At 41.8% G+C, this 23,008-nt stretch overlaps 1 protein-coding gene across 2 annotated transcripts in view; it reads right to left on the reverse strand.

The window, feature by feature from the left end:
* Positions 1-9,459: 9,459 nt before the first annotated feature.
* The window catches only part of ssuh2.1 (ssu-2 homolog, tandem duplicate 1), a 39,754-nt gene continuing 26,205 nt past the window's right edge, over positions 9,460-23,008 (reverse strand). The window contains exons 4-12 of one of the 2 annotated variants that reach the window (XM_029774261.1): positions 21,285-21,414; positions 20,258-20,318; positions 19,870-19,994; positions 16,702-16,764; positions 16,290-16,399; positions 15,591-15,683; positions 11,287-11,392; positions 10,993-11,109; positions 9,460-10,281 (exon numbers count right to left, since the gene is read on the reverse strand). In XM_029774261.1, coding sequence (XP_029630121.1) covers positions 10,147-10,281; positions 10,993-11,109; positions 11,287-11,392; positions 15,591-15,683; positions 16,290-16,399; positions 16,702-16,764; positions 19,870-19,994; positions 20,258-20,318; positions 21,285-21,414 — 940 coding nt within the window. In that variant the 3' untranslated portion in view covers positions 9,460-10,146. The remainder of the gene's footprint in view (positions 10,282-10,992; positions 11,110-11,286; positions 11,393-15,590; positions 15,684-16,289; positions 16,400-16,701; positions 16,765-19,869; positions 19,995-20,257; positions 20,319-21,284; positions 21,415-23,008) is intronic. The other variant, XM_029774262.1, reaches the window with a different exon arrangement.

Below are 23,008 nucleotides of genomic sequence, written 5' to 3' on the forward strand. Positions count from 1 at the left end.
AGATGCTGGAGGAAACAGGTACAAAAGTATCTATATCCACAGTAAAACGAGTCCTATATTGACATAACCTGAAAGGCCGCTCAGCAAGGAAGCCACTGCTCCAAAACCACCATAACAAAGCCAGACTACGGTTTGCAACTAGCTGCACATGGGGACAAAGATCGTACTTTTTAAAGAAATGTCCTCTGGTCTGATGAAACAAAAATAGAACTGTTTGGCCATAATGACCATCGTTACGTTTGGAGGAAAAAGGGGGAGGCTTGCAAGCCGAAGAACACCATCCCAACCGTGAAGAACGTGGGTGGCAGCATCATGTTGCGGGGGGTGCCTTGCTGCAGGAGGGACTGGTGCACGTCACAAAATAGATGGCATCATGAGGGAGGAAAATTATGTGGAGATATTGAAGCAACATCTCAAGACATCAATCAGGAAGTTAAGGACAACAAAGTCAAGGTATTGGAGTGGTCATCACAAAGCCCTGACCTCAATCCAACTTATTGTGGGAAGCTTGTGGAAGGCTACCCGAAACGTTTGACCCAAGTGAAACAATTTAAAGGCAATGCCCACTGGGAATGTGATGAAAAAAATAAAAGATGAAATAAATCCTTCTCTCTACTATTATTCTGACATTTCATATTCTTAAAATAAAGTGGTGATCCCAACTCACCTAAGACAGGGAATTTTTACTAGGATTAAACGTCAGGAATTGTGAAAAACTGAGTTTAAATGTATTTGGCTAAGGTGTATGACTTCAACTATATATTGGCCAGTAGAATGGAGAGAAGAGCTGGACGGTTCTCCCTTTGCCTGAATCTTGCCAGGATCCCCCCCTCTCTTGTCTCTGTAACTTCGGCTTTTCCTCTTGGGTAGCCAGAAAATTGAGTCGGAATTACAGAAAAAGCCCAGGTCAGATGAGTCGAAGTTAAAGTCGGAATTGAGGTAAGTATCTAACAATCTGATTGTCGGTTGTAAGAAATTATAGAGGATACATTGAGAAAATACATTTAAATAAATGACAAATTAATTTAAAAAATGGCAAAGAAGGGGTGGAGCTGGCAAAACGTCAGCCATCCAGTACGGCGCCATCTTGTCACGGTTGGTTTATAGTCCAGGGGGGAGTTCCTAGTAAATAATCATTAGGGAAAACCAAAGTACATCACAGGAGAAAATGGTTTAATGATGTTACAATGGCTTGTTCTAAATCAAGATATATGGCTGAGATATTTAGGAAAGATACACACTTCTTTACTATACTCGTAGGACAGAACCCAGTGGTACTTGAGACTACTTGAAACTCTCCGTCTCTCTGGTTCTCTCTCTCCCCCCTCCCTACCCTCCCTCTCTCTTTCACAATGTCTTTCTCTCTCTTTACTCGGTCTGTGACTCTCTCGCCCATCTCCCTCACTCCCCCCTCTCTCTCTCTGTGCCCTCAGGTTGCAATAATAAGGGATGGTTTATACCTACACGCCTGACTCATCTTGAAACAATGAGAAGGACCCAGGACTTGGCCTGGACTATAAACCACTCAGCAGCATATTCCCAGTGTTTTAAAGTATCTGTCTTCTCTCTCAGTCTACAGAGCCATGGTCCTGCAGTGTTTTAACAGTGTCCGTCTTCTCTCTCGGTCCACAGAGCCATGGTCCTGCAGTGTTTTAACAGTATCCGTCTTCTCTCTCGGTCCACAGAGCCATGGTCCTGCAGTGTTTTAACAGTGTCCGTCTTCTCTCTCGGTCCACAGAGCCATGGTCCTGCAGTGTTTTAACAGTATCCGTCTTCTCTCTCGGTCCACAGAGCCATGGTCCTGCAGTGTTTTAACAGTGTCCGTCTTCTCTCTCGGTCCACAGAGCCATGGTCCTGCAGTGTCTCACAGTGTCCGTCTTCTCTCTCGGTCCACAGAGCCATGGTCCTGCAGTGTTTTAACAGTGTCCGTCTTCTCTCTCGGTCTACAGAGCCATGGTCCTGCAGTGTTTTAACAGTGTCCGTCTTCTCTCTCGGTCTACAGAGCCATGGTCCTGCAGTGTCTCACAGTGTCCGTCTTCTCTCTCGGTCCACAGAGCCATGGTCCTGCAGTGTCTCACAGTGTCCGTCTTCTCTCTCGGTCCACAGAGACATGGTCCTGCAGTGTTTTAACAGTGAGCACTATTTCACTTCTACACTCTTAGAAAAACAGGTGCTAAATAGTACCTTAAAGTGTTCTTCGGCTGTCCCCATAGGAGAACCCATCAGACGGTTCTACATGGAACACAAAAGGGTTCTACCCGGAACCAAAAAGGGTTCTACCTGGAACCAAAAAGGGTTCTCCTATGGGGACAGCCAAAGAACCCTTTTTTTTCTAAGATCAATCAATCAAATGTATTTATAAAGCCCTTTTTACATCAGCCGATGTCACAATGTGTTCTAAGAGTGTGTGGGCCTCATCATCATGTCCTTATTATCTTGATGTTTCCACAGAGGTCATACGATACGTTCTATAGACAATGTGCCACTCTGATTGTAGGACACGAGCTATACAGGGTCAGTGAGCACAACATACAGCAGCTAACTGCCAAAAATAATGGAAACACTTGAGTAAACGAGGAATACTAAGTGTATTGAATACAGGTGCTTCCACACAGGTGTGGTTCATGAGTTAATTAAGCAATTAACACATATCATCATGCTTAGGGTCATGTATAAAAATGCTGAGCAGGCCATTATTTTGGTTACCATGGCTATGCCCCCATAGGATGACAATGCCCCTATCCACAGGGCACGAGTGCCCCCATCCACAGGGGGCACGAGTGGTCACAGAATGGTTTGATGAGATGTAAACCATATGCCAAGGCCGTCTCAGTCACCAGATCTCAACCCAATTGGACAGTTATGGAGGATTCTGGAGCGGCGCCCAGCGCTCTATTAAAGCACTTTATGTTGGTGTTTCCTTTATTTTGGCAGTTACAACTTAGAATTTGGAAAGTATTCAGACCCCTTGACTTTTTCCCCCCAAAAAAATTACGTTACAACCTTATTCTAAAATGTATTAAATTGTTTTTTCCCCTCATCAATCTGCACACAATACCCCATAATGGCAAAGCAAAAACAGTTTTTTTTTAAATGTTTGCAAAATTATTAAATATAAAAACTGAAATATGACATTTATTCAGACCCTTTACTCAGTACTTTGTTGAAGCACCTTTGGCAGCGCTTACAGCCTCGAGTCTTCTTGGGTATGACGCTACAAGCTTCAGCACACCTGTATTTGGTGAGTTTCTCCCATTCGTCTCTGCAGATCCTCTCAAGATCTGTCAAATGTTCGACCGGGTTCAAGTCCGGGCTCTAGCTAGGCCACTCAATGACATTCAGAGACTTGTCCCAAAGCCACTCCTGCATTGTCTTGGCTGTGTGCTTAGGGTTGTCTTTCTCCCAGTCCCTGCTGCTGAAAAACATTCCCACAGCATGATGCTACCACCACCATGCTTTACCGTAGTGATGGTGCCAGGTTTCCTCCAGACGTGACGCTTGGCATTCAGGCCAAAGAGTTCAATCTTGGTTTCATCAGACCAGAGAATCTTGCTTCTCATGGTCTGAGAGTCTTTAGGTGTCTTTTGGCAAACTCCAAGCGGGCTGTCATGTGAATTTTACTGAGGAGTGACTTCTGTCTGGTCACTCTACCATAAAGGCCTGATTGGTGGAGTGCTGCAGAGATGGTTTTCCTTCTGGAAGGTTCTCCCATCTCCACAGTGGAACTCTAGAGCTCTGTCAGAGTGACCATTGGGTTCTTATTCACCTCCCTGACCAAGGACCTTCTCCCCCATTTGCTCAGTTTGGCCGGGCGACCAGCTCTAGGAAGAGTCTTGGTGGTTCCAAACTTCTTCCATTTAAGAATGATGGAGGCCACTGTGTTCTTGGGGACCTTCAATGCTGCATAAATGTTTTGGTACCCTTCCCCAGATCTGTGCATTAACACAATCCTGTCTCTGAGCTCTACGGACAATTCCTTCGACCTCATGGTTTGGTTTTTGCTCTGACGTGCACTGTCAACTGTGGGACCTTATATAGACAGGTGTGTGCCTTTCCAAATCATGTCCGATCAATTGAATTTTCCACAGGTGGACTCAAATCAAGTTGTAGAAACATCTCAAGGATGATCAATGGAAACAGGATGCACCAGAGCTCAATTTTGAGTCTCATAGCAAAGGGTCTGAATACGTATGTAAATAAAGTTCTCTCTCTCTCTCTCATGATCAGAGACCCTGTTCCATGAGAGGTCCAAACCCTGCCTGCTGCCCACTGTGCCTGGCTGACCATAACACAGGTTAACTCTGATAATAAACCATCTGAAACTAAAGGCCCAGCACCAGAACCCAGCCCCCCCCCCCCACAGCCCAGACGTCACACAGTCAGGAATAACTCCTGGGTTAATACATGATACATTCAGTACATGATGTTCGCATAACGTAATACCTTAAACACGATTTAAAATAAACACAATGATGAACACAGAGAGAAAGATCCTAAAACATCTAACGGATCTCAGATGCATAACGTTAGCCTACAGAATGACAAACAGACCGTGGGATTTGAACCATGGAGGTACCAGCGTGAGATTGGGATGCTCCCAAGTACTGTGCGTGTAATGGTAAATACAAAGCATACTGTGTGTGTTCAAACAGAAAGAAGGGTGTATAACTCATGTGAATTGCAGGACTTGATGGATATATGGCAGGATGTATATCTCAGCTGCTAGGCCATGGAAACCCATTTCATGAAGTTTCCTTCAGATGTGATGCTTGGCATTCAGGCCAAAGAGTTCAATCTTGGTTTCATCAGATCAGAGAACATATATATATATCCATCAATATATATAACTACATAACGCCCTGCCATATATCCATCAATATATATAACTATATTACGCCCTGCCATATATCCATCAATATATACAACTATATAACGCCCTGCCATATATATATATATATATATATATATATATATATATATATATATATATATATATATATATATTGATGGATATATGGCAGGGCGTTATGTAGTTATAGACTGTATATTGATGGATATATGGCAGGGCGTTATAGTTATAGACTGTATATTGATGGATATATGACAGTGAGTTATATAGTTATATATATATATATATTGATGGATATATGGCAGGGCGTTATATAGTTGTATATATTGATGGATATATGGCAGGGCGTTATGTAGTTATATATATTGATGGATATATGGCAGTGAGTTATATAGTTATATATATTGATGGATATATGGCAGTGAGTTATATAGTTATATATATTGATGGATATATGGCAGGGCATTATATAGTTATATATATTGATGGATATATGGCAGGGCATTATATAGTTATATATATGGATGGATATACGGCAGGGCGTTCTAGTTATAGACTGTATATTGATGGTTATATGGCAGGGCGTTATATAGTTATATATATTGATGGATATATGGCAGGGCATTATATAGTTATATATATTGATGGATATATGGCAGGGCGTTCTAGTTATAGACTGTATATTGATGGATATATGGCAGGGCGTTATATAGTTGTATATATTGATGGATATATGGCAGGGCGTTATATAGTTATATATATTGATGGATATATGGCAGGGCGTTATAGTTATAGACTGTATATTGATGGATATATGGCAGGGCGTAATATAGTTATATATATTGATGGATATATGGCAGGGCGTTGTAGTTATAGACTGTATATTGATGGATATATGGCAGGGCGTAATATAGTTATATATATTGATGGATATATGGCAGGGCATTATATAGTTATATACATTGATGATATATGGCAGGGCGTTATATAGTTATATATATTGATGGATATATGGCAGGGCGTTATATAGTTATATATATTGATGATATATGGCAGGGCGTTATATAGTTATATATATTGATGATATATGAGTGCGTTATGTAGTTATATATAGATGATATATGGCAGGGCGTTATATATATTGATGGATATATGGCAGTGAGTTATATAGTTATATATTGATGGATATATGTCAGGGCGTAATATAGTCATATACTGTTGGACTATTTGCATTGACCCCCCTCACCCTCACCCCCATTTTTATGGTGATGCTACTCTGTTAATTATCTATGCATAGTCACTTTACCTACATGTACATAAACTCAGCAAAAAAGGAAGCATCCCTTTTCAGGACCCTGTCTTTCAAAGATAATTCATAAAAATCAAAATAACGTCACAGATCTTCATTGTAAAAGGTTTACACACTGTTTCCCATGCTTGTTCAATGAACCATAAACAATGAACATGCACCTGTGGAACGGTCGTTAAGACACTAACAGCTTACAGACTGTAGGCAATTAAGGTCACAGTTATGAACACTTAGGACACTAAAGAGGCCTTTCTACTGACTCTGAAAAACACCAAAATAAAGATGCCCAGGGTCCCTGCTCATCTGCGTGAACGTGCCTTAGGCATGCTGTAAGGAGGCATGAGGACTGCAGATGTGGCCAGGGCAATAAATTGCAATGTCCGTACTGTGAAACGCCTAAGACAGCACTACAGGGAGACAGGACGGATAGCTGATCATCCTCGCAGTGGCAGACCACGTGTAATAACACCTACACAGGATCGGTACATCTGAACATCACACCTGCGGGACAGGTACAGGATGGCAACAACAACTGCCCGAGTTACACCAGGAACGCACAATCCCTCCATCAGTGCTCAGACTGTCCGCAATAGGCTGAAAGCGGCTGGACTGAGGGCTTGTAGGGCTGTTGTAAGACAGGTCCTCACCAGACATAACCGGCAACAACGTTGCCTATGGGCACAAACCCACTGTCGCTGGACCAGACAGGACTGGCAAAAAGTGCTCTTCACCAACGAGTCGTGGTGTTGTCTCACCAGGGGTGTTGGTCGGATTCGGGCAGGGTATCCTGCTTCCTGCAGGCTCACCCCGACATGACCCTCCAGCATGACAATGCCACCAGCCATACTGCTCGTTCTGTGCGTGATTTCCTGCAGGACAGGAATGTCAGTGTTCTGCCATGGCCAGCGAAGAGCCCGGATCTCAATCCCATTGAGCACATCTGGGACCTGTTGGATTGGAGGGTGAGGGCTAGGGCCATTCCCCCCAGAAATGTACGGGAACTTGCAGATGCCTTGGTGGAAGAGTGGGCTAACATCTCACAGCAAGAACTGGCAAATCTGGTGCAGTCCATGAGGAGGAGATGCACTGCAGTACTTAATGCAGCTGGTGGCCACACCAGATACTGACTGTTACTTTTGATTTTGACCCCCCCTTTGTTCAGGGACACATTATTCAACTTCTGTTAGTCACATGTCTGTGGAACTTGTTCAGTTTATGTCTCAGTTGTTGAATCTTGTTATATTCATACAAATATTTACACATGTTAAGTTTGCTGAAAATAAACGCCGTTGACAGTGAGAGGACGTTTCTTTTTTTGCTGAGTTTATTACCTTAATTACCTCGACTAACCGGTGCACATTGACTTTGTACCGGTACCCCCTGTATATAGCCTCATTACTGTTATTTTATTGTTGCTCTTTAATAATTTTTATATTTTCTTTATTTACTTAATAGCAGGCTAGTGATTGCTCAAATCAAATCCAATTTTATTGGTCACCTACACATGTTTAGCAGATGTTAATGCGGGTGTAGCGAAATGCTTGTGATAGCCACAGATTCCTTCCAAACCACTCATTGTTGAATTTGTGATTTTCAACTTGTTGTGTAATCTTTATGTCCAATGGCCGATGAGCACCGAAACATTGTATCTATAATTTCTGTTCATTATTTATCGTCATATGACAAGGATTAAAAAGGATTTACCAATAGCTTATCGACTTGATTTATGATGATGACTGCTAGTTTGCTAGCTAAGATTTTGAAAGTATGTTGTTGACATGATCAGTCCAATCAAAGCTACTGTAGATATAACGTGATTTGACGTCATTTTACCTGTGGCCAATGACCTTGAGCCTTCTTGGATGGGCACTCCTAATGTAACTCTATGGCAGCACCCAAGGGGCTTGAATTTTCGAGCTCTACCCTTAGACTTGGTGTTGAAGTAGTGTCCCCATGAGTGATAGAACACTGAGCCAATCTCGGCGCAACCAGAGAACATTACCGAGAGCTACGTTTGGAGCTGCCTTACTCAAGAAAACAATAAAGAGATCCTGTATGTAGAGTATGTGGCTTAATTAACTCAATTTTAAAAAAATACATATTTTTTTACATTGTTTGCAAACTGATATGACACATAAATCCCCAAATAACATGCAAAACAGGCAAGCCGGAAAAAAAGTGGGGCTCAAAACAAGCGTGTCTCTGCCCCACCTGCCCAGAATGACGGGTCGCCACTGACCTCAATTACCAGCTGAGCAGGGTATTAAAGCGATAAGCACTGTGAAGTGTGAACACTGCACTGAAGTACCACAGAGAGGGAAGTACGCAGCTTGCAGGATCTTTACAGTGTAGAGCGGGCAGCTCTGTTAACGTGTCAACGACAGCCTACTCAAACTCTCCAAGCATCTATTTCTCTCCCTACCTAATTCCCCAACCTCTCTCCCCAAGTAGGTTAAAATATCTTTGCCCATATTTTGATATTGTGTTTAAAAGGTTAAACGCTTCAACTCAGTGCAAATCAGTGCATATTTGTACCTTGTCTCTTTGGGGATTCTATCCGACGCTCTAACCACTAGGCTACCTGTTTCCCCAAATGGTTATATACAGAGCTACAAACGTTCGTCCAAAATGATTTGGTATAATATTGATTGATCTAGAAATAGTTTTTTAAATTCAAGTTTTATGTATTCTTGTTTTTTTTAAATGGTGGAACTGATAAACTAAAAAATTCTCTAAGACTTTATATAATTTACCTTCACAATATGTTCAAAGCACGCAGCAAACATATCCAAAGTTATCAGACAGTAAACACAGCAAAGTTATCACACAGTAAACTTTTCAGTAAACTCACCAGACACTCTTTTGTTGCTAGTGATTCCTGAAGATGAGTTATTCCACTCCAAATTTACCGCAGACAGCCTACTGATACAGAGCGACAGAAACGGACTGCTGGAAGCGTTGAAAAAGCGAAGTGAAGTGAGACGTCTCCACATTGTCCCCCGGTTCCACACGTTATAAACAAACTCCGCATGCTGGTCTGGGAAGGCCACTCCTCCAATAGTCTATTACAGTCCATCCTCCTGCGCTTCCCAGCCCCTCCCGCTCTCTCGACAATAAAATATCTGCTCTTTTCACTCATGACGCACACCGGGTGGGAACAAAGTGTTCGTGCAGGTGTATCTATTCCACCATGATACAGTATTGGTTTGTTAATATAACAACGGGAATAGACAAGTAATTTGTTTTATTCAGCAAGTTATTCCACCCTTCCAGTTCCAAATGATGAAAAAAAATACAAATATTCAAAAATCATCGGGTTTTTTTATTATAAAAATACAGGTTATAGAAAAGTTGTTTTATTTTGCATATAGGTTGTAAGGTGCATGTATTAAAATTCAGATTTATATAAAAACATTTAATTCATTACAATTAGAAACACACAGGCAACACCTCTCTTACTCTGAGCTTAAACCATAGAAACAGATCGACTAGATTCTCCATAGAATTAAAATGATTCTGCGTCTCATTCTATGTCTACAGTTCCATCTCTATGATCAAAACTGGAGAGGCCACAGAGGTACAGACAAACATAACAAAATTCAGAATAAAATATTCCATTATCCAACTTCATATACTTTGGATATCATTGTTATAGTATAGCATATACTTTCAATTCAATTGTGTGATGGAAAATCAGTGGTTAGAATGGCTGAAATGAACAGGCACTGGTTTTACATGGAGTTCAAAAATGTCTAGCACCCTTTTGAGTCAAAAAAATTATAATAATTACAAATGTAAAAATGTCAGGATAGACTTTTGTTTATACACAATCAAAAAGATGGTAGATACACATTTCTAGAATACTGTAGACATTCCTTATCTCGTTGATTATACGACAACAATAAGTAAAGTATATTGTAATGACTATAAAATATTCATTAAACAAAAAGCACAGGACTACCATTACATTATCATGAGATGTTTCCTCTTATAATATAACACAGGCGGAAGGATATTTAGGAGTGAAAACCTTATTCTCGAGACCGTAAACAAAGTAGTCGTAGTCTTTTCCACTGTAGGAATAGAAGGCGTGAGTGATGGGAACCAACTCAATGGTTTGACGCTGTGAAGAAATAGAAACATTTGAGTAGATATTACTACACATGATCAAAAGAGGGAGGCTCTGTTATATTTATGTCAGTGCTGGCCTCTAGTGGCCGTTAAAGACAATCGCATTTTAAAAAAGGCAGAGAGGACGCAGTTGAACGGTAAAGAAACGGGCCGCTACAGACCTCAGGTGGGGCACGGCAGGAGGGGAGAAGTCCGTTCAGGAGTATTACAACATGGACTCAGGCTGAGATACCCTTTTCACACTATCAGCCTGACCCAAATTAAACTGGGTTGACTCCAGAAACTATGCTGGAAAAGTAATCAGGCTAGCTCAGTACGGCTTGGTCTGACTCGGCTTGGTTAGGTTCAGTATTGTGAAAAGCCCTAGAGAAGACTCACTGGCTGCAGGATGCGACTGACAGAGGAGAGGACGAAGGAAGTAAGAAAGAATGCAGTTGAATAGTATTGGGACAGAACCCTTACAGGTGTGACTCATATTGCAGGATTCTACTGACAGAGTAGGAAAGGAAGCAAGCAAGCAAGCAAGCAAGGAAGGAAGGAAGGAAGCAGGAGTATTAGGAAAGGTCCCTAACAGGGCTGAAAGACTAGAAGAACACCTGTTGTAGGATACGACTGACAGGGGAGAGAGAGGGAGGGAGGGAGGGAGGGTGCGATTCATGAGTATGGGACCAGGACACCAGCTATAGGCCCAGAGATAACTCACCTGTTGTAGGATGCGACAGGGAACTTGCTGTGGTGAGAACTTGCTGTGGTGTTCCTGAGACGCCTTCCTGGAGGCATCACAGATCTCCTGGTCAGGGAAACCCACGATGGGGTAAACCTGGGGGAATGGGCCCGGTGAGGTTAGAATATGATAACATAACACCACAGTGACAAACATGTAGCCTGATGGGAGTTCTAGCCAACCTCTCTCTATCATGGTTACGTACAGATCTGGGATCTGTTTAACACATCTTTACAGCACCCTACTCGGGGAAAAAATAAAATAGATCTTTACCAGAATACTTTCATCAACGAAGAACGCGTCGCCGGACACCTTCTCAAACTTCTTAAGAGGGAACTCAGGTAGCCGGTCCGGTACGAACTCAAACACGTGGTTCTTCCTGCAGGATAAAGCAGCAACAGGATGCTTCTGTCCAGTGTTTCCCCTTTATTCATTTACCAGCTGTCATGATGGAATATGATGGAATCATTTGTTTCTATATTTTTTTTTGCTGAGACGCTCTTAAATGGATAGTCGTTGGCTCAATGACTGGAAGTCTATGGGAAATAGCTAGCATGTAATTGAGCGAATCCATTGCCACCACTGCTGAAATAAATCCTAGGGGAATCACTGCTTCTGTTGACTTAAGAGGTTACACAATATTACAGGTTACACAAATACTGTTCAGCAGGACAATAACATGAACTGTTTGTTCAGCTTGTTATATGACTCTTCTGTTCAGTTCAGCAGGACAATAACATGAACTGTTTGTTCAGCTTGTTATATGACTCTTCTGTTCAGTTCAGCAGGACAATAACATGAACTGTTTGTTCAGCTTGTATTATGACTCTTCTGTTCAATTCAGCAGGACAATAACATGAACTGTTTGTTCAGCTTGTAATATGACTCTTCTGTTCAGTTCAGCAGGACAATAACATGAACTGTTTGTTCAGCTTGTTATATGACTCTTCTGTTCAATTCAGCAGGACAATAACATGAACTGTTTGTTCAGCTTGTTATACGACTCTTCTGTTCAATTCAGCAGGACAATAACATGAACTGTTTGTTCAGCTTGTAATATGACTCTTCTGTTCAGTTCAGCTGGACAATAAAATGAACTGTTTGTTCAGCTTGTATTATGACTCGTGTTCTGTACACAGAAAGTGAGTCTAGTCTTGGACTTGCCTAAAGCGACTTATTGACAACTCTGTCATAACTAAAGTAATTGTATTCTAAACTGGAGACCATGATTAGTTGATTACTGGAGTCAAGTGTGTATCAGCTGGGGTAATAGTGTGTCACCAATCAAGCCCCTGAGAACTGGAGTTTCCCATCCCTGCTTTTAAACAGCTCAGTCCAGTCAAGTTCAGCTCAGTCCAGTACCAGCTCAGTCCAGTACCAGCTCAGTCCAGTACCATGTGACAGTGAGCTGAATGTAGTGCATCTCCAGATAGATCTGGGCATCGTTTCTCAGAACCTTTGTGGCGTTAAGATCATCGTAATACCCTGACTACACCACTTGTGTCGCGTGGGCAAGTGTTGCAAAATAAATGTAGAAATCTATATTATTCAATTATTGCACCCACACTGCTCACGCGCGCCAACGAGCATCTGCGTTGCAAAGGGCTAAAATAGAAGTCAGTTCTATTTCTGACGCAGATCGCGCCGCAAGTCCTGCCTCTCCCATCTCCTCATTGGTTTATAGAAGCAGTTACCCACGTGCCATCTCCTCATTTGTTATACCCACGTGGGTGACTGAAAGACAAACGAGGTTGCCAATCGCAATATAAAGTCCAGAGAAGAAAAAGCCTGTAAGGAGGAGGGATGACTAGAAATTATTCGATTGACCGTTTTATGTGTGGATTAATTGTCAGAGTAGAGGACCTTGTGCATTTCAGGTTAAATAACAACTCAATGTTTATATCCCAGGACAAATTAGCTAGCAACAGCAAGCTAGCTAAATAGGACAAATTAGCTAGCAAGTGCAAGCCAGCTACCTAAATTGGCATAAATGTTTAATGCTTTTCGACCTGTCCCCAAATTAATGTAATTGGTTCAGAGTTTGTTTTGATATTTTAACTTCTTAAGGTGTAGAGGGCAGTATTTTCACGGCCGGATGAAAAACGTACCCAAATTAAACTGGTTACTACTCTGGCCCTGAAACTAGAATATGCATATTATTAGTAGATTTGGATAGAAAACACTCTGAAGTTTCTAAAACTGTTTGAATGATGTCTGTGAGTAAAACAGAACTCATATGGCAGGCAAAAACCTGAGAAAAACCTAGATCTGAGAATTGTAGTTCTTCTTTTGAATCCCTATCGAAACTACAGTGTCTGTGGGGTCACGTTGCACTTCCTAAGGCTTCCATTGGCTGTCAAAAGCCTTCAGAAAGTTTTTTCATCATTCTCCTGTAACCGGGCAGAGAATAGTAGCTCAGTCAATGAGTGGACTGCCTATGGACAAACGACTTGGTGATGCGTGAGCCCGATAGCGCGCCCCTCCATTTTCTCCTAGAATAAATACGCTATTGTCCGGTTGCAATATTATCACATTTTTATGTTAAAAATACCATAAAGATTGATTGTAAACAACGTTTGACATGCTTCTACTAACGGTAATGGAACATTTTGACTTTTCGTGTCTCGAATTACGCTCGCGCATTATGCCTTTGGATAGTGACCTGAACGCACGAACAAAACAGAGGTATTTGGACATAAATATGGAGTATTTCGAACAAAAACAATATTTCTTGTGGAAGTAGCAGTCCTGGGAGTGCATTCTGACGAAGATCAGCAAAGGTAAGAGAATATTTATAATACTAATTCTGAGTTCAGTTGACCCCAGAACTTGGCGGGTGTCTGTATAGCTCTCTGTGATGGCTGAGCTATGTACTCAGAATATTGAAAAATGTGCTTTCGCCGAAAAGCTATTTTAAAATCTGACACAGCATCAAGGAGTAGTGTATTTATAATTTTTTTAATAATTCTTATGTATTTTGTCAACGTTTATGATGAGTATTTTTGTAAATTGATGTGTTCATTCACCAGAAGTTTTTGGTGGGAATACATTTTCTGAACATCACGCGCCAATGTAAAATGCTGTTTTTGGATATAAATATGAACTTTATCAAACAAAACATACATGTATTGTGTAACATGATGTCCTAGGAGTGTCATCTGATTAAGATCGTCAAAGGTTAGTGCTTCATTTAGCTGTGTTTTGGGTTTTATTGACACATCTCCTTGCTTGGAAAATGGCTGTGTGGTTATTTTTGTCTATGTACTCTCCTAACATAATCTAATGTTTTGCTTTTGCTGTAAAGCCTTGGTTACATTAAGGAGAAGCGTATCTTTAAAATGGTGTAAAATAGTCGTATGTTTGAGAAATTGAAATTATGATATTTTTGCTGTTTTGTATTTCTCGCCATGCTATTTCACTGGCTGTTGAAAAGTGTGGGACGGTCACGTCCCACCTTGCCCAGAGAAGTTAACCTGCGTGTCACGATCGCGTTTGGTGTGGGGGGGACAAAACACATTTATGCACAATGGCGCAGAATGGCGCACGAACGCAGCCATCGTGCATACATTTATTTTGTCCCCCTACAACTGAGATGACTGCATTACAATAAACAGTACATCGGCTACATGGGGCAACAAGCCTATTTCAATCATATGGAGTTATACTGTATGTTACAACTAGGCTAGTCCTACTGCCTGTCATTTATTTGCCACCATGTGCTTTCTCATCAGCTTTCTCCATTCAATTCTAATGTTAAGATTTTAATGGAGAACGCTGATCTGAGAACAGCGCTGCTTTTTCTTTAGATTCTATCAGTGACGCTCACCAACAACGTGGTGAGCGTTCTCTCCGTGTGCCGTTTTGGGACACGCATTGTGACATCTTCGGGACGTTATTAAAGAACCAACGCATTGTGACATCTTTGGGCCGTTATTAAAGAACCGACGCATTGTGACATCTTCGGGACGTTATTAAAGAACCGACGCATTGTGACATCTTTGGGACGTTATTAAAGAACCGACGCATTGTGACATCTTCGGGATGTTATTAAAGAACCGACGCATTGTGACATCTTTGGGACGTTATTAAAGAACCGATGCATTGTGACATCTTCGGGCCGTTATTAAAGAACCGACGCATTGTGACATCTTTGGGACGTTATTAAAGAACCGACGCATTGTGACATCTTTGGGACGTTATTAAAGAACCGACGCATTGTGACATCTTTGGGACGTTATTAAAGAACCGACGCATTGTGACATCTTCGGGACGTTATTAAAGAACCGACGCATTGTGACATCTTCGGGACCTTATTAAAGAACCGACGCATTGTGACATCTTCGGGACGTTATTAAAGAACCGACGCATTGTGACATCTTCGGGACGTTAGTAAAGAACCGATGCATTGTGACATCTTCGGGCCGTTATTAAAGAACCGACGCATTGTGACATCTTTCTTGACGTTATTAAAGAACCGACGCATTGTGACATCTTCGGGCCATTATTAAAGGACCGACGCATTGTTAAAACACTTGTAGGCTTAGCTTCCATCGGGGAAACCGGGCTGAGTTCAGTACCATGTGATGGTGAGCTGAATGAAGTGCATCAGGTTTCTGTTGCCCTGGCAGGTGGGGCAGGTCTTGTGTCCGTGTCCATGGCAAAACGTGCATCTAGAGGAGAGATATCAATCAATCAATTAGCCTACCAATCAATCAGTCAACAAATTAATAAATTATGTCCATGGCAGAATATACACCTGGAGGAGAGACATTAATAAATCAATTAGCCAACCAATCAACAGAAAGTACATCTGGAGGAGAAAACTGGAACAAAGGAGAGTTTTAATCATCAAAACTCAAGTAGATATAATCAATCAATCACTAAATAAATCACGTAATCATTATTGATACAATACAAGTTGTACCTCATATACTGGTGCTGTCCTTTTAATTAACATTAAATAAAATGACATTACATTTCCAGCTAATACCTCGTTGCAGTAGACATTATGTTAAACTAGTTTTTTTGATATTGTGAAAAGAGAGATTATGAGTATAGCATAGTGATGAGGAAGCTCTTCTCTGTCTTGGCACGGCATTGGTGGAACTAGCACGGACTACATAGAGCTACTCTATTGAAGAGAAATGTACTTACTATGAATGTGATATGTGGCCGTTTCACCTAGCTATCTTCAGATGAATGCGCTAACTGTAAGTCGCTCTGGATAAGAGCTTCTGTTCAATGTAAAATATACTGTAAATGTAGGTGTCCTGCACCTCTTCCTTCCCCTCCCCTGGCAGCTGGAACATCTGTTGTTGCCGACCCTGTTGTTACGTCCATGTCCTGTTGTCCTGCGCCCATGTCCGTGGCAGAACGGACATCGCCTCTGAAACAGGGGACAGTCTATTAATACCTCTGAAACAGGGCCAAGAGGTTTCCCTGACAACACGTCCAGACTAGAAATAACTCTGCGCCCTGGTAGTTATAACCTACGGGGTGATTCTCGGACATAGAGAATCTGCATTGAGAAGGCTTTAATTTATGTACAGAAAACCACCCCTATAACTTGCTGGTCAGGTCGCGTTGCTCAGGAAAAAACTCCTGGGTCTCCTTGACTAAAATGTCTAAAGAGAAGCGAGAGAGAGAGAGAGAGGGAATGTAAATAAGGAGGGAGAAGTTGCTACTTACATTCCCCCTCCCTGCACAGTGTGTGCAGCGCGTTCTACCACAGCCATGGCATCGGTGACACGTCTGAAACAACCACAGCAGTAGTGAGGAGCGGAACACACACACACACACACACACACACAACAGAATTTTGGACTTGGGAAAAATGTATAAATTACTGAAAAGCAGAGTTGATGTCATTACTGAAAAGTAGAGTTGATGTCATTACTGAAAAGTAGAGTTGATGTCATTACTGAAAAGTAGAGTTGATGTCATTACTGAAAAGCAGAGTTGATGTCATTACTGAAAAGTAGAGTTGAGGAAAAGATCATGATCATTAGAAAGCAAATTACGGACTCCTCTTTAAATCTGGGTATTCCTCCAAAGCTCCATTGTCCTGAGTCTGCACAACTCTGCCAGGACCTAGGATCAAGGGAGATACTAAAGTGTTTTAGTACTATATCTCTTGACACAATGATGAAAATAATCATGGAGTCCAAACCCTCAAGCTGCATACTGGACCCTATTCCAACTAAACTACTGAAAGAGCTGCTTCCTGTGCTTGGCCCTCCTATGTTGAACATAATAAACGGCTCTCTATCCACCGGATGTGTACCAAGCTCACTAAAAGTGGCAGTAATAAAGCCTCTCTTGAAAAAGCCGAATCTTGACCCAGAAATTATAAAAAACTATCGGCCTATATCGAATCTTCCATTCCTCTCAAAAATTTTAGAAAAAGCTGTTGCACAGCAACTCACTGCCTTCCTGAAGACAAACAATGTATACGAAACGCTTCAGTCTGGTTTTAGACCCCATCATAGCACTGAGACTGCACTTGTGAAGGTGGTAAATGACCTTTTAATGACGTCAGACCGAGGCTCTGCATCTGTCCTCGTGCTCCTAGATCTTAGTGCCGCTTTTGATACCATCGATCACCACATTCTTTTGGAGAGATTGGAAACCCAAATTGGTCTACATGGACAAGTTCTGGCCTGGTTTAGATCTTATCTGTCGGAAAGATATCAGTTTGTCTCTGTGAATGGTTTGTCCTCTGACAAATCAATTGTAAATTTCGGTGTTCCTCAAGGTTCCGTTTTAGGACCACTATTGTTTTCACTATATATTTTACCTCTTGGGGATGTCATTCGAAAACATAATGTTAAATTTCACTGCTATGCGGACGACACACAGCTGTACATTTCAATGAAACATGGTGAAGCCCCAAAATTGCCCTCGCTAGAAGCCTGTGTTTCAGACATAAAGAAGTGGATGGCTGCAAACTTTCTACTTTTAAACTCGGACAAAACAGAGATGCTTGTTCTAGGTCCCAAGAAACAAAGAGATCTTCTGTTGAATCTGACAATTAATCTGGATGGTTGTACAGTCGTCTCAAATAAAACTGTGAAGGACCTCGGCGTTACTCTGGACCCTGATCTCTCCTTTGAAGAACATATCAAAACTGTTTCAAGGACAGCTTTTTTCCATCTACGTAACATTGCAAAAATCAGAAACTTTCTGTCCAAAAGTGACGCAGAAAAATGTATCCATGCTTTTGTTACTTCTAGGCTGGACTACTGCAATGCTCTACTTTCCGGCTACCTGGATAAAGCACTAAACAAACTTCAGTTAGTGCTAAATACGGCTGCTAGAATCCTGACTAGAACTCAAAAAATTTATCATATTACTCCAGTGCTAGCCTCCCTACACTGGCTTCCTGTTAAGGCAAGGGCTTATTTCAAGGTTTTACTGCTAACCTACAAAGCATTACATGGGCTTGCTCCTACCTATCTTTCTGATTTGGTCCTGCCGTACACGTACGCTACGGTCACAAGACGCAGGCCTCCTAATTGTCCCTAGAATTTCTAAGCAAACGGCTGGAGGTAGGGCTTTCTCCTATAGAGCTCCATTTTTATGGAATGGTCTGCCTACCCATGTGAGAGACGCAGACTCAGTCTCAACCTTTAAGTCTTTACTGAAGACTTCTCTTCAGTAGGTCCTATGATTAAGTATAGTCTGGCCCAGGAGTGTGAAGGTGAACGGAAAGGCTGGAGCAACGAACCGCCCTTGCTGTCTCTGCCTTGCCGGTTCCCCTCTTTCCACTGGGATTCTCTGCCTCTAACCCTATTACAGGGGCTGAGTCACTGGCTTACTGGTGTTCTTCCATGCCGTCCATGGAAGGGGTGCGTCACTTGAGTGGGTTGAGTCACTGACGTGGTCTTCCTGTCTGGGTTGGCGCCCCCCCCTTGGGTTGTGCCATGGAGGAGATCTTTGTGGGCTATACTCAGCCTTGTCCTAGGACGGTAAGTTGGTGGTTGTAGACATCCCTCTAGTGGTGTGGGGGCTGTGCTTTGGCAAAGTGGGTGGGGTTATATCCTGCCTGTTTGGCCCTGTCCGGGGGTATCATCGGATGGGGCCACAGTGTCTTTTGATCTCTCCTGTCTCAGCCTCCAGTATTTATGCTGCAGTAGTTTATGTGTCGGGGGGCTAGGGTCAGTTTGTTACATCTGGAGTATTTCTCTTGTCTTATCCGGTGTCCTGTGTGAATTTAAATATGCTCTCTCTGATTCTCTCTTTCTCTCTTTCTCTCCGAGGACCTGAGCCCTAGGACCATGCCTCAGGACTACCTGGCATGATGACTCCTTGCTGTCCCCAGTCCACCTGGCCGTGCTGCTGCTCCAGTTTCAACTGTTCTGCCCTCGGCTATGGAACCCTGACCTGTTCACCGGACGTGCTTGTTGCACCCTCAACAACTACTATGATTATTATTATTTGACCATGCTGGTCATTTATGAACATTTTAACATCTTGACCATGTTCTGTTATAATATCCACCCGGCACAGCCAGAAGAGGACTGGCCACCCCTCATAGCCTGGTTCCTCTCTAGGTTTCTTCCTAGGTTTTTGCCTTTCTAGGGAGTTTTTCCTAGGGAGTTTTTCCTAGCCACCGTGCTTCTTTCACATGCATTGCTTGCTGTTTGGGGTTTTAGGCTGGGTTTCTGTACAGCACTTTGAGATATCAGCTGATGTACGAAGGGCTATATAAATAAATTTGATTTGATTTGATGTCATTACTGAAAAGCAGAGTTGATGTCATTACTGAAAAGTAGAGTTGATGTCATTACTGAAAAGAAGAGTTGATGTGTAGGATGTAAGACTCTTTCCTTTCAGGAGGTAATAACGTAGAAATACCTTTACAAAAGAGGAGTGAGGGACACGCACTTTCAGGATCACATCGATGTATCTCTGTGGCTGTTGCACCGGGACGTCCCACGGAGGGGGGCTCATCCCGTACTGAGGTCCATCTACCACCTGGCCTGAGAGATAGGAGGAAGAAACGCCATGGGATACCTCGCCTAGTTGCACATCTGTGTGCGCTCCAGTTAAGCCAACTCTGTTGTCATGCGTTGTTGTGCCATACAATAGATGCCATACACGTAGTGTATGGGTACAAACCGGAACTCACTCAGATATATGTGTGTATTTTGTAACTGACAGCAAATATGTCAGTTTCTGACAAAACACCTTGTCTAGTTATTTGAAACAGACAAAAAGCTGTCCTGAGACAGTATGAAATTACCAGTAAATGGCTCCATCTCCCAGGCACTGGATCTGGACTCGGTATATGTCTCCAAACGATACTGCCAACAAGAGGTTTCATTAGAGATACTGCCAACTAGAGGTTTCATTAGAGATACTGCCAACAAGAGTTTCATTTGAGATACTGCCAACTAGAGGTTTCATAAGAGATACTGCCAACTAGAGGTTTCATTAGAGATACTACCAACAAGAGGTTTCATTAGAGATACTGCCAACTAGAGGTTTCATTAGAGATACTGCCAACTAGAGGTTTCATTAGAGATACTGCCAACTAGAGGTTTCATTAGAGATACTGCCAACTAGAGGTTTCATTAGAGATACTGCCAACTAGAGGTTTCATTAGAGATACTACCAACAAGAGGTTTCATTAGAGATACTGCCAACTAGAGGTTTCATTAGAGATACTGCCAACTAGAGGTTTCATTAGAGATACTGCCAACTAGAGGTTTCATTAGAGATACTGCCAACTAGAGGTTTCATTAGAGATACTGCCAACTAGAGGTTTCAGTAGAGATACTGCCAACTAGAGGTTTCATTAGAGATACTGCCAACTAGAGGTTTCATTAGAGATACTGCCAACAAGAGGTTTCATTAGAGATACTGCCAACAAGAGGTTTCATTAGAGATACTGCCAACAAGAGGTTTCATTAGAGATACTGCCAACTAGAGGTTTCATTAGAGATACTGCCAACTAGAGGTTTCATTAGAGATACTGCCAACAAGAGGTTTCATTAGAGATACTGCCAACAAGAGGTTTCATTAGAGATACTGCCAACTAGAGGTTTCATTAGAGATACTGCCAACTAGAGGTTTCATTAGAGATACTGCCAACTAGAGGTTTCATTAGAGATACTGCCAACTAGAGGTTTCATTAGAGATACTGCCAACAAGAGGTTTCATTAGAGATACTGCCAACTAGAGGTTTCATTAGAGATACTGCCAACTAGAGGTTTCATAAAAGATACTACACGGGAGGTCTAGTATGAAGGGCTAGTTAGAAGACTTACCCGATACATTGTGATAGGTTGTAACTCCTTGAAGGTCAGGTTTCTGGCAGGCTTGCTGCTTTTGGACCACTTGGAGCCCACAAAATTCAGGAGAGCTTCCCTAGCCACACTCTCTGACACTTGAGGCACCCTGTAGAATACATACAGTCAGGTCCAAAAGTATTTTACATTTACATTTTAGTCATTTAGCAGACGCTCTTATCCAGAGCGACTTACAGTAGTGAATGCATACATTTCATGCATTTTTTGTTGTTGTTGTACTGACCCCCATGTACTGACAACCCTGACTTTGCACACACCATGCTGGCGTTGCAAACACCATGCTCTACCAACTGAGCCACAGGGCACCCTGTAATGGCACCCTGTAGAATACATACAGTCAGGTCCAAAAGTATTGGCACCCTGTAGAATACATACAGTCAGGTCCAAAAGTATTGGCACCCTTGACAAAGATGAAAAAAAAATACTGTATAAATAAATAATACAAATACAGAGATATATTGTATGCTCAAACAAATTAAAAAGTATATATTATACAATTGCTCAAATAAATACATTTTTATTAACAAGTAATATTTTTTTTCTAAAAAAGATATGGGTTAAAATTATTGGCACCCCTCATAATGAATCAAAACAAAGAACATTTTACTGGAATTCTCCTTTTTTAAAAATGTATCTCAGCTTAAAGCCACCATGCAGTATTTTTAAATGTATTTTTTTTTAAATCATCACTGTATGTCTAATAAATCACTCTGTTTATTTCCCTGGACCGCCTCTTGCTGTTGAAATGCTCAGTTTGATCGTGTGGGCGTGTTGATACAAATGTTTCTATATTTACATACACAACCCTGATTGGCGGACAGGATTGTTTAGGCTCTTGAGCCTACCCCGCTTCCCTCTTCAAAGTAGGAGGATACATATGCAAATAAAAGATGACTAGTCATTGGTCAGAACAATCAGATCAGATTGAGACGCTAAAAATATTGTGGGGGCTGTCTTGTTAGACTTCAGTGCGGCTTTTGACATTATCGATCATAGACTGCTGCTGGAAAAACGTATGTGTTATGGCTTTACACCCCCTGCTATATTGTGGATGAAGAGTTACCTGTCTAACATAACACAGAGGGTGTTCTTTAATGGAAGCCTCCCCAACATACAGTGGATTGCGAAACTATTCACCCCCTTGGCATTTTTTCTATTTTGTTGCCTTACAACCTGCAATTAAAATAGATTTTTGGGGGGTTTGTATCATTTGATTTACACAACATGCCCACCACTTTGAAGATCCAAATGATTTTCCTTGTGAAACAAACAAGAAATAAGAAAAAAAAAAAAAAAAACTTGTGTGCATAACTATTCACCCCGCCAAAGTCAATACTTTGTAGAGCCACCTTTTGCAGCAATTACAGCTGTAAGTCTCTTGGGGTATGTCTCTATAAGCTTGGCACATCTAGCCACTGGGATTGTTGCTAATTCTTCAAGGCAAAACTGCTCCAGCTCCTTCAAGTTGGATGGGTTCTGCTGGTGTACAGCAATGTTTAAGTCATACCACAGATTCTTAATTGGATTGAGGTCTGGGCTTTGACTAGGCCATTCCAAGACATTTAAATGTTTCCCCTTAAACCACTCGAGTGTTGCTTTATCAGTATGCTTAGGGTAATTGTCCTGCTGGAAGGTGAACCTCCGTCCCAGTCTCAAATCTCTAGTTTTTCCTCAAGAATATC

This window comes from Salmo trutta, chromosome 14 (genome assembly GCF_901001165.1).
Source record: "Salmo trutta chromosome 14, fSalTru1.1, whole genome shotgun sequence".
Classification (NCBI taxonomy): Eukaryota; Metazoa; Chordata; class Actinopteri; order Salmoniformes; family Salmonidae; genus Salmo; species Salmo trutta.